This window comes from Xenopus tropicalis, chromosome 1 (assembly GCF_000004195.4).
Source record: "Xenopus tropicalis strain Nigerian chromosome 1, UCB_Xtro_10.0, whole genome shotgun sequence".
NCBI classification, from domain to species: Eukaryota; Metazoa; Chordata; class Amphibia; order Anura; family Pipidae; genus Xenopus; species Xenopus tropicalis.
Genome location: NC_030677.2, coordinates 35,006,908 through 35,020,054, shown reverse-complemented (window position 1 = coordinate 35,020,054; position 13,147 = coordinate 35,006,908). Strand labels below are relative to the sequence as shown.

At 36.7% G+C, this 13,147-nt stretch overlaps 1 protein-coding gene across 2 annotated transcripts in view; it reads left to right on the top strand.

Annotated features, from left to right (window-relative positions):
• arap2 (ArfGAP with RhoGAP domain, ankyrin repeat and PH domain 2) overlaps window positions 1–13,147 on the top strand; it is a 137,842-nt gene that overhangs the window by 13,793 nt on the left and 110,902 nt on the right. For both annotated transcript variants that reach the window (XM_031895360.1, XM_031895359.1), the window contains exons 5-7: window positions 4,464–4,537; window positions 10,696–10,980; window positions 11,783–11,852. In XM_031895360.1, coding sequence (XP_031751220.1) covers window positions 4,464–4,537; window positions 10,696–10,980; window positions 11,783–11,852 — 429 coding nt within the window. The remainder of the gene's footprint in view (window positions 1–4,463; window positions 4,538–10,695; window positions 10,981–11,782; window positions 11,853–13,147) is intronic.

Below are 13,147 nucleotides of genomic sequence, written 5' to 3'. Positions count from 1 at the left end.
CAAATAGGTTAATAATATTATTTATCTATCTGGCCTTTGTTACCTCCCAATAATGGCTGGCATGCCAGTAACAAATGGGTGGAGTAATTTGCAACTACTTAGAATCAGAAAACATTATTCTGGGGCTCAGAACAACTTACTGGGATAGACATACAATTCAGAAGAATTAACTACTTGATAAATGACATGTTCTGAGAATATGTTTTGCTTATATTGTTGTGCAATACAGGTATGGGATCCCTAATCCGGAAACCCTGAATCCAGATAGTTCCGAATTACAGAAAGGCCATCTCTCATAGACTCCATTACAAACAAATAATTCTAATTTTTAAAAATGATTCCCTTTTCTCTGTAATAATAAAACAGTACTTGTACTTGATCCCAACTAAGATATAATTACCCCTTATTGGGGGCAGAACAGCCCTATTGGGTTTATTTAATGGTTAAATGATTCCCTTTTCTCTGTAATAATAAAACAGTACCTGTACTTGATCCCAACTAAGATATAATTACCCCTTATTGGGGGCAGAACAGCCCTATTGGGTTTATTTAATGGTTAAATGATTCCCTTTTCTCTGTAATAATAAAGATATAATTAATACTTATTGGTGACAAAACAAGCCTATTGGGTTTACTCAATATTTGAATGATTTTTAGCAGACTTAAGTTATGGAGATCCAAATTATGGAAAACTCCCTTAGACCCCAGGTCCCGAGCATTCTTGATAACAGGTCCCATACCTGTATATGTTGTCACACATACATAAACTATATATACAACCACTAATACTACCTGTAGATATTAGTATCACAATAGCCTTGGATACTGTGCTTGTTCAAGAACTTATCCAGGCCCCTCTTATAGGCATTAACAGAATCTGCCATTACCACATCACTAGGAAGGGCATTCCCCAACCTCACTGCCCTCACCGTGATAAACCCCCTACGCTGCTGAAACAAGCATCTGTATAAATGGCAGTTGAAAGCAAACATCTGATTGTTTGTTAGTAACTGTACCTATGCAATTTAGCGCCCATATTTTTGAATAGTCCCAATGTCTGCCTTGAATGTTCCTACCTCTAATAACAGATTAAGAGCAATGCTATCTTTTTTTTTTTTTTTTTTTTACTTCAGTTACAGATTTTCTTCTATTTATGGATCTAAGCCCCTATTGTTATCTTCCATTTTTACTTGACACAGAGCCATATTTTGAGTTATGATTAAATTGACTTTCTCATACAGTATATCACATTGTTGTGCACTTTAATGTTTCCAGTTATATTTCCACGATCAAAGCTTTGTAAATGTTGTAACTGATAAATTGTACTTGACAAACATGATAAGGGTAATTATCATTAAGAAACATTTTTTTGCTGCTTTTAGAGTGCTGTATTGCTGATATGGTATCAACTTATATGGATTAATAACTCACTTTAAGATTGGCCAATGTGTCAGAACCTCGTTAGGAGGTACTAAGAGTGAAATAAAAGTTAATATCAGGTTAACAGAGCATTATTCTAGCAGATAAGCTGCTAAAACATATGTTTGTATGAATATGGGAGAGGGAAATGTAATATTTTGAAATGTATTTTAAATTCGATCACACAGATTTATTCATAATCATGATTTCTTTTCTTGATTGATAGTATATTTATGATAAAACTCAGTTGGAAAAATGAAAATGAAATTGACATTGTTTATATTTACAAATCCAACTATTTAAAAAAATCCTCAAAATAACACAGCATAAATGTTGAAAATATACTGTCTATTTTCAAGATTTTTTTTTGTGTTTGAAAATTTTAGTTTGGAAAACAATTCTTTTAAAATACCCAAAGATCAACTTTCTCTGCCACAGTTTTCATAATTGCCAGAAGAAAAGTCCTTGCATTTGAATTAGGGATGCACCCAATCCAGGATTCGATTTGGTATTTGGTCAGAATTCGGCTTTTTTTGGCAGGTTTGGTTTCGGCCAAATCCACGGTCCTGGCCAAACCGAATCCAAATCCTAATTAGCCTAAATAAGCATATGCTAATTAGCATGGGGAAGGGTTAAATGTTAGGGGGGAAAATTTCACCTTGTGCTACGCTTATTATGATTTTGATTCTTTTCAGTATTCGGCCAAATCTGTTGGGTTGGGGAGTTCGGCAAAAAACTGGGTTCGGTGCATCCCTAATTTGAATAGGCAGCTTAGGGGCTGATTTATCAACTCTCAAATTTTACAGTGATTCGAATATTAAACCCCACAAACTTGAGTTATAACTTTAAAGGAACAGTAAGACCAAAAAATGAAAGTGTATAAAAGTAATTACAATATAATGTACTGTTGCCCTGCATTGCTACAACTGGTGTGTTTGCCTCAGAAAGACTACTATAGTTTATATAAGTAAGCTGCTGTGTAGCCATGGAGGCAGCCATTCAAAGGAGAAAAGGCACAGGTTACTTAGCAGATAACAGACAAACCCTTATTATATGGGGCTTATCTACTTGTTATCTGCTATGTAACTTGTGCCTTTTTTCCTTTTTTCCAGCTTGAATGGCTGCCCCCATGGCTACACAGCAGCTTATTTATATAGTAGCTTTTCTGAAGCAAAAACGCTAGTTTTTTTGCAGGGCAACAGCACATTATATTTTAATTACTTGAAAACACTTTAAATTTTTGATGGTACTGTTCCTTTAAATCGAGTATTTATTAAGCTAAATATAAAAATTTTGCACTTAATAGCTTGCAAGGTCATGTAGAAGTTGAAGGGAGCTGTCCTAGGCAAAAATTTAATTTGAGTTTCTCAAGTTTTTTTTTTATTTTTAAGCTTGTAAAGTCAGAAATTTAAGGTATTCAAGTTTTTCCATGATTTAATTTAATTACATTTTTATATCTGGATTTTTTAATAAATAAGCAAACATTTGAGTTTTTAGTTTTACATTTGAAATCAAGTTTAATTTTAAAGGAGAAGGAAAGGTAAAAACTAAGTAAGCTTTATCAGAAAGGTCTATGTAAATACAGCCATCAGCACTCACAGAAACGCTGCACTGAGTCCTCTATCAAAAGAAACAAAGGATTTCTTGTCTCCTTTTTTGTAAACATGTTCTTGAGGTGTCTGACTTCCTCTCTTATTCCCAGGGCCAGAGTCTGCACAGTTCTCTCCTCTCTCCTGCTCCCCCCTCCCATAAGAATACAGCACAAAACGCAATGCTGTGTCAACAACGTATTTTTCAGAGAGATTTTTGCCCTTGATCCCCCTCCGGCATGCAACTGTCCAGGTCGTGCCACCCTTTAAACAACTTTAAAATCAGTTTTCTGGCCATAAATGGCTTTTCTAGGTTTTAAAGTTCGCCTTCTCATTGAAGTCTATGGGGTTCGCAAAGTTCGCAAAAGTTCGCACTTTTTGGCGGAAGTTCGCGAACGGGTTCACTAACTTTTTTTGTGAGGTTCGCTACATCTCTACCAATCAGTCCACTGGCCAAATAGACAGATACCATACAGAATATGGCCACCTTTCCATTGTTTTATTTGTTTGGCTTCACAGTCTGAATGTTCACAACTTTAGGAAGTGAAGAGGAGCTGTAGCTATGTTAAATTATTCTTCATTCTGCAGGCATTAAGTCAGTTCATCAAGAAGAATATTTTCTATCAAAAGAAACAAAGGATTTCTTGTCTCCTTTTTTGTAAACATGTTCTTCACGTGTCTGACTTCCTCTCTCATTCCCAGGGCCAGAGTCTGCACAGTTCTCTCCTCTCTCCTGCTCCCCCCTCCCTTAAGAATGCAAAGAACTCGCTACCCCTCCCTTAGGAATGTGTAATCTGAGATATAACAGCTAGCGCTATACAGCAGGAAGCTATGAAGACCAAGCTAAAATGTCAGCTGCAATCTTAAGCAAACAGAGAAAGCTTCTAGGGCTGTTTACTCAGGTATGGTAATGCTTTCTGCAGAATAAATATATTGTTCTAGGTGGCACTAATGTGGCAAATCTATTGGCAGCAAAATGCCAAAATGTCTTTTCTTCTCCTTTCCTAGAATTGTACCTTACTGTTGGCGATTACTTCAACACACCATTGTAGGGGATAACAATCCCTTTTCTCTTCTTGCTAGCTGAGGACCCTGGTAGTTCAGGTTCATACAAAAAGGCTATCCTTGTTTAGTTACATTCTATAAAGAAGCTGTATTTCAGGAATAAACCATAAGGAGTTTTGAGACATTGAATCGAGCACTAACATCAAATAAGCATCAAAATAAATACACCTGTTAAAATGAAGCATATGTGTTACTAACAAGAACGCTAGCTTTTCCGTAGCTTTAATAGAACAACAGTATCAACACTCAACTATCACAGTTGGTGATGTCTGTATAAAGGCTGTTTTTTTTTATTTTTATGATACAAACTTTCATGTTTATTTTTCATAATAAGATTATATGATGTAAATGTTGTATTATTAACCTTTATGGCATTGCTTCTTTTTCTAGGAAACCTCAAGGGATAAATTTCAGTTTCCCTCATATCATGAACAAAATGAAAAATCCTTGGAAAAGAATGCAAGGTAGAGTCATTTTCTTATATCATTTAGAAAAGAGAGTAGATGCATTGCATTGAATTGAGATGAATACACATTAATATTTCAGTGTGCAATGTGCAAGTTTTTTCACCATTGCTGCATTTTTTCCCTTTAATCATTAGCACATTTATGTGACCCTGTTATTAAGTTGCAGTAAAAATTCATTTTAAAAACCTTCTAAAGAAGGTTATTATTTGATTTTTTCTTTTGAATGGTCAAGACTTTTTTAATTGAGAAAAGCTTAAATTGGGCAGCTGGCTGGGCGGCGGAGCATGGTGAGACAGGAAATGGGCACACATTGGGCTAGCTCCGTGCAAATCTGGTGATAGAGACGCCAAGAGGACAGCCTGCAGAGATGGATGCACCGCCTTACTTACAGGTGGCCCCAATCTAGCATTGCACAGCCCTCAATAACAGCTGATATACTCTTGGCACAGCTAGAGGCCCTACATGAGAGGCTGGGCTGCGCAGCCAGCCATACTACATGCACCAGGCAGCTGTGTTGAAATCTTCCTATGCTTAGGCCCCCTACCCCCTTGTAAAACCCCCTTTGAGACTTAACGAGTGTGTGCGGAAGTGGCTCCCCACAAGAGATAAATGAAAAACAACTATCAGTAAATATTTCCAATTTAATGACTCGTCGTGGACTCTCTTAACCCACTATGGGAAACCCATAAGGCAGTAATCAGGGGGAATGCATAGCACAAACAATGGCAGTAAAGCTGTTTCAGACCCAGATTCTTGAAAATGAGCTTCAGCTAACATGGAAATGATACTTACCAACTCCAACAATTCACACCCTTGCAAAAGTCATCTCCCTAAGAAACGCCCTGAAAGACCTAAAAATCATAGACACAGATAAACTTCTAACTGGATACAAGCAAATACTGTATATTCTGAAAAATCCAACAGACCCCACAGACTGCTGGCAAAAAAAAATGAAAGGTCCAGCATACAATGCAGATACCACAAATAATACACACAGCCCAGGGCCACATATTCACCCCTGAAGGTATTGCCGGGACCTTCTGTACTTACTATAAAGACCTCTACAACCAATTTGCAGATACAATACTGACAGGAGGCTCAAACAGTGTGTATGGCCAGCTTGACACTATGGGGCTCATTTTTAATTTTAAACTCGATTCAAATTTTTTTTTAAAAAGTCCCAGAGAAAAACCGCTGCAACTTTTCTGACATTTACTATGCGTCTAAACCACTAAAATTCAAATTCAACAATTCACCAGATCAAACTTGCCAAGTTCATGTAGAAATCAATGGAAGAAGTTTCTACCCTTTCCTTGAAGATTTTTTTTTTGTCTCAAAACTTAAGAGATTTTGCTGGTATTTGTCCAAAAATCGCAACTTTTTCGAATTGTTGGGATTTTTGTAGAAACAATTCGGAAAAGTCTAGTTTTTTGCAACTTTTCTTGGAGCGACTTTTTCCTAGTAAGTACCAGACATTCGGAAAAACAAATTTAGTCAAATTTAAAAATAAAAAGAAATGAGAAATTATGGAGTTTTAGTAAATCTGCCCCTTTGTGTCAGAGTAAAAACTGCTATTTCTTTTAGAAACATGTGATGGTGCTGAGGAACAGAGGGGATCCCTTATTCGGAAACCCGTTATCCAGAAAGCTCCAAATTACGGAAAGCCCATCTCCCATAGACTCTATTTTAATCAAATGATTCAGATTTTTTTTTAATTGATTTCCTTTTTCTCTGTAATAATAAAACAGTACCTGTACTTGATCCCAACTAAGATATAATTAATCCTTATTGGGGGCAGAACAGCCCTATTGGGTTTATTTAATGGTTAAATGATTCCCTTTTCTCTGTAATAATAAAACAGTACCTGTACTTGATCCCAACTAAGATATAATTACCCCTTATTGGGGGCAGAACAGCCCTATTGGGTTTATTTAATGGTTAAATGATTCCCTTTTCTCTGTAATAATAAAACAGTACCTGTACTTGATCCCAACTAAGATATAAATAATCCTTATTTGATGCAAAACAATCCTATTGGGTTTAATTAATGTTTTATTGATTTTTTTAGTAACTTAAGGTATGGAGATCCAAATTATGGAAAAATCCTTTATCCGTAATACCCTTGGTCCCGAGCATTCTGGATAATGGGTCCTATACCTGTATATGCATGACAAATGGTGTAGTTTGGGTGGGGAGATGTAAGGTTTACATGTCCTTAAACCACAAAAATCTATGGTTATTGTTATTTCTTGAGCTAAAAGGGGCAAACTGGGAAACTAAAGTTACTCCATGTCTGTCCTTGTGAGCTTGATAATTATATTCCCAGTGCATAGATAAGCAGGAGTCCATTATGCAGGAGGGTTATCTGCGCACTGAGAATCTAATTATTGATCTTGCAAGAACTAAACAGGTAGAGTAGCTTCTATCTCTCTGTTGCCCTATTTAGCACAAGAAATAACAAAATCCATAGACTTTTCATGTTTAAAACAACAAGCAACAAGTCCTGGTCATTGAACTCATGTTGAATAAAGGAGTAGCATACTGCTGAAGTTGTATTAGTCAAGGACCTGGCAAACATCTCTGCACAAAGAAGGCTTATGGGCCATGGAGCTGGCATCTATTGTCCAGTCCAGCTGACTTTCAGAACCGCCACTGAGCACCCAGCCTGATCACATATTCAAGTTACCCTGAGAATATGTTGTTTTCATGTTTTTTTAGCCAGATAAAACAATAACCTTCAGGACAGATGTTTATAGATATCCAGACACCTTAGATCCCTGTTTCTGTACATTTTCGACATATAAAATCTTATTTTTATGGCAAATAGTTTTAACTTTCTAAAGGCAGGCAGAGAAGAAAAGGCTGTAAGGTTAGTTCACACGTTTCATTGGTGTTAGAAGAGGTTAGAGCTTAGCGACTAACAAGTGGCTGCAAAGAGCGTAACCTGACAGTTATTATAAGCCAACAGCTAAAGGATGGAAATTCAGAGTTTATATGAGGAAGAACCGAAATGCTGTGAATATATAGCAACAGCACAAATGAGATGGGCTAACGTGCACATATAAAGGGCCTGTGCGGGAAGAAGGTAAGGAAGGTGGTGCTGGAAGCAACAAGTTTTTCAATCAGTTAAAGTGATTGTTTAGCCAATTAACATTCCAAGGCAGGCAAATGTAAAGAGCTGTAAATTGCACGGAGAGGCAAACAAGCATGAAATCAAATAGAGTAATGATTCAAAGCTGGCTGATCTATATCTTTTATTGGATGAAAAAAAGTACTGTAAATAATTGCAGTTGGTGAAGTTGAATTTCCTTGAAAAGGCTCTTTAACTCCTTAGATGTCCTGAAGAAGTTTCTTGCAGATTCTTGCAGCTAAAGGCAAACTCAAGGGTTAGCAATCACATATTGATAGAATGCTGGTTTATTAGGCTGTTTCTTCTTTAATCTTTAAAGTCCTAAAGGGGTGGATCTCCTTTAAGTTAACTCTTGGCATGTTATAGAATGGTCAATTCTAAGCAACTTTTCAATTGGTCTCCAGTATTTATTTGTAATAGTTTTTGAATTATTTGCCCTCTTCTTCTAACTGTTTGTAGATTTCAAATAGGGGTCACTGACCCGAGCAGCCAAAAACTATTACTACAATTTAATTGTTATTGTTACTTTTTATTACTTAATTTTCTTTTCAGGTCCTCTCCTATTTATATATCAGTCTCCCATTCAAACCACTCCCTGGTTGCTAAGGTAATATAGACCCTAGTAACCAGATAGTTGCTAAACAGCTGCTACTGAACAAAACTTGAAATCATTAAAAAACTACAAATAATAAAAAATGAAGACCAACCAACCAATCAGTATTATTGGTTTCCATGGGTCACAGCTACTCCATAACTCATAATTTTGCCCAGGAGCAGTAACCGATAACAACCAATCAGCGTTATTGGTTACTATCTGTTATGGCTATTGGGCAAACTTAGTGGGAGTCATTTATAAGTATAAGTTAAATTTTAAGTTTGTGCGGTGCACATTTTATACACAAATGGTTGTTTGTGAATGTTTTCCATTACATTTTGCACTGCTGTGCCCATGTTTGCTTTATTTGCAAATCTCAGTGAAATGTATGTATGTATATCTTTATTTATAAATTGCTACTTATGTACGCAGCGCTGTACAGTAGAAATGTGAATTGCGCACAAAATTTCACAAATAAGTTTGCAATTTGATGAGCATGCCCTCTGTCTGTGTTTGTTATGCGGGAATATAGCACCCATTTTCTCTTTGTGAATATAAAGTGTCTGTGTTTAGCGGATTTTTGTTAAGCGGATATTTTTTCTGCCACTAAAGTTGTGGCATAACTAACATATCAATATTCGCAATTAGCAAATATGCCATAATTAAAAAGCTTTATGGACATTCGCACTGCGAATAAATATTTAGCAATTATGTTTGCACATTAAATGCACCAGTCTTGTCCAGCTTTACAAATATAAACACAGGCAGGGCAAATAGGTTCACCGTACGAATAATTCTGTGCCATATCCCCCAGCGCCATTTATGACATTTGGGGGCAAATGACTTGTTTAGGCTCACAAAGAGTTGCCACAGGGAATTGAACAAGAGTTTCTAGCATTAGAGCCCACATCAAAGGCTGATCACTTAACCTCTAGGCCAATTCCTTCTCTAAAATGCCTATAATGACTAGTGATGAGCGAATCTGTCCCGTTTCGTTTCGCCATAAAATTCGTGAAACAAGAAAATTTGCAAAAAGGCAAAAAATTCACGAAACGCATTTGTTGCACAATTTTTTTTCCTTTTTTTTTTGTTGCCTGCGTCTTTCTTTTGTCGTGACTGCGCCCTTTTTTTAATGCAACTGCACCCAATTTGACACGCAACTAATTTTTCCGCAGCAAATTTTCACAGAAGTTTCGCTAAACAATTTGAAATGCGGAAATTCACTGTGAATCCATGCCTGGCGAAATAATTTGCTCATCACTAATAATGACCCATCTTTAAGGAGAAGCTAATGTCTAGGAGAAGCTAAGCACAGTTTAGTTTGATCAAGTTACATTTCCCCCTCTGACTACTACAACTATCTTTTAGGCCTCTCCTGCATTCTCCAATAACAAAATGCAGGGTCACAACATCATTTCTCATTTCTACATCACTCCTATTTCAAATGTGATGTGTCCACCATATTGAGGGTATTCGTGCCCAATAGGAATGCATCAGTTTGATCCAGATATTTACAGAATAGCCGAATCACAGTTAATATCTACAACTGAGTTATGGCTTGACATGTTTTATCCTTTTGAGTGGAATTTATAATTTAGGTGCTACACCCGGGTCTCTGTTATGATATTAATACCTTCCGTCATTGCTTGAGAACCTAATGAGAGACCAGATAATATATATCGATTAGCACTGAGTCAGAAAACCTGTGAGAACCTCATGAATGGTTGGAAATTCACAGCATGCTGCTTGCCAATAGATAACAGTATTAATTCCATGAAATGACTTTGAATGGCATTGTTTATGCATGCTGCTGCGTGCTGATCTCCACTACAAGGTTTACTTCAACTTTAAAGACAAAGTCTACTTGCAGGCACTGGAGAAAAAAGAACTATTTATTGGATCAGGGACTGGTTTGAGCACATTTAGTGTAATATTCACATTTAATTTCCTTGGAATTATGTTTTGTGCTCAGCAGCGGCTTTATAGTGTTTATCATATTAAGCTTTTCAACACTCTATACTGCAGAAAATAGCAGTTCTTGTATTTTATACTGTAGCTTCATCTACAATGGAACAGAGTTCATATTTATTGATTTTGTTGCAAAAGATTTCAAAGTGCCTGATTATAGTTTGTACTTGCTGTAATAGAAGCCAATCCTTTATTATCTCTGGGAGGGAAAAGGCAACATGCTAGCTTCAGTGGAATGTTAAACATTGCTGCAACATGCCTCTAGAGGATGCCACTGTTTTCAGTATTCCTGTGAGCGCTTACACTGCTATATAAAGTATAAAAAATATCTGCTTTTCCTGTTTGCTCTGACTTTCACAATCAGAAACGTTACATTTCTGATATTGCCTATGCTGGCCAACTGGAAATTAAAAATGGAGACAGTTTTTTGCAATTTCGAAAGTCTTTGTTTTACCTTAACAGCACTTCATGTGGTTCTCTATCTGCTAACAATGGGTCTCCACCTCCACCGGGGGATCAGATATCGGAAGAATCTATATATTCAACAATGGAAGAATGCACCCGTGAGTTAAGAGTAAACAGAGGCATTGGCATGACACCCGATCCGGCTGCCAGTTTGCACACTGACAGTGGCACTAGCTCTGAATTGGAAGGTGCGGAAAGTGAAATTTCACCCTACGCATGCTTTTATGGGCCATCAACCATGCCAGCAAAAACAGGGTGGCTGGAAAAACTGTCACCTCATCGGTGAGATCATATTTTTTGCTTCCTTGTATCATGTAGTTTTTAAGACATAATTTCTGTAAAACTGAATGTACAGTACATGCAGTTGAGTTGAGACTCAAATAAAATGTAAGAGTAGTCAACTGTCCTCAGCCTGCCTTCAGCCTGCATCCTCCCAATCCCACAATTCCCTGCACACATAATGTCAAGTGCAATGCATTGCTACCTCTCTGCTTCCAAGGGAGACTAATCTCCCCAAAATGCCTTTCCACCGGCATCAAAGAGAATCACTGGTGGAAAGGCCAACGCATGGCTTTGTTTTTCTGAAGCCACACAAAGTAGGTTGAAACTCTGAGCGACTTTGGATACCCACTGATGCTCAAATGTAATAATTGCCTTTAGGAGAGGTTACATATGACCCTATAAGGATACTATTATACTTTATTTTTCAAAAAGTAAGCAAATGTGGGCAACTATTATATTTAGCATGGCTTAGCATGCAATTCTACATGAGCACAAGCATACACACACCTTCAAGAACTGTGAAGCAGCTAATTGCTATTCTCATTTAGGATTACCGTTAAATTCACACTTTGAAACATCCCTGATATTTCATCAGAAAATGCTTAATAATATATATTTATGAGCTGAACAGGCAGATTAATAAACATAAAATCCCTTTCTATTCATTTCTTTATATTACAATGAGGACCAACACTCTACATGTGTTTCCAATGTGATTCTACATAATATACACTTGTATTTTCTATTCAGAATTCACTTACATATGACAAGCATGGAAGTAAATAATTTATCTATTTTTCAGAAGTGGCATATTTCAAAAGAGATGGGTAAAAGTTGACGGAATGCATCTTTCCTACTATAACAATGACCGGGTAAGGAAACATAACTTCTTCCTATATATTAATGGAAAAACTTGTCTCAAAGGCTTCTGTAAACAATGAGGGAATTAAGGTTACATTCAATGTTTCTACCTGAGACACAATTCTAATATAAAAACTATAGCTTTTTCTTACATTCTGAATGCTTACAAGTGCCATTAATCCATTACAGTTACCTAACTAAAGAACAATGGTATTAGACTATGTATCAGTTGGTGCCAATACTTCCAACGGGCACTTGAGGTTATGTGTTCTGAAGATAAAACCTTGGAGTCATGCAATAAAAACCATCATCTGAATAGGTTATAAGGCTAGGGATTTGTATTAGATTTCCATTATGAAATAATAATATGTAATTATAAGAGACTCTGAGCTGATTTTTATATTACACTCAGCTACTTTGGAAATGAACAAAGATTCATGAAAAGAGATATCCAGAGGTTGAATGATAATCTGAATATTGATGGATATGAATTTATGAAGCCAAGTAAATGCAAAAAGGTACAGGTAGTCTGTGTTTTAACATTCATCAAGGTCAAAAATATTTTACTAAGATCAAGGGGAAGGTATAAGAAACCACCTGAAGATGGTCATACGTGTACCCATAAAACTGGGCAAAACCGATATTTATGTACAGGTATGGGATCTGGAAACCCGTTATCCAGAAAGCTCCGAATTACAGAAAGCCTGTCTCCCACAGGAAATCTATTTTCAAAATCTGAATTATTTGATTAAAATGGAGTCATTTTTTTCTCTGTAATAATAACACAGTACTTTGTAACTGATCCCAACTAAGATATAATTAATCCTTATTGGAGGCAGAACAAAACTATTGAGTTTAATTAATGGTTTATTGATTTTTTTTAGTAGACTTAAGGTATGGGGATCCAAATTACGGAAAGACCCCTTATCCGGAATACCCTTGGTCCCGAGCATTCTGGATAACAGGTCCCATAGCTGTACTATGGATATCAATAGGTTTAGCGATCAGCAGTTTTGAAAATATAACCTGCCGATGCCCCATACCATGTATAGCCCCTTGTAACCTTTCTGTCCATTCAGGCAAATATTTCAAATAACAATGGAATGGTGGTCATGCTGTGTATGGTCGGAGAGAATTCTCGAATGGCCTAGTCATAACCACCTTAGTCAGAAACAGTTAATCCATTTGCCTAAATGATGGACCCAAAGGGATGCAGTTATTCTGGGGCTGGGTTGTTAAACTGGCCTGGTTAACATTTGTGAATCCACTCACTGTGACTGTGGATCAAATCTTGTAATGGAGTCTG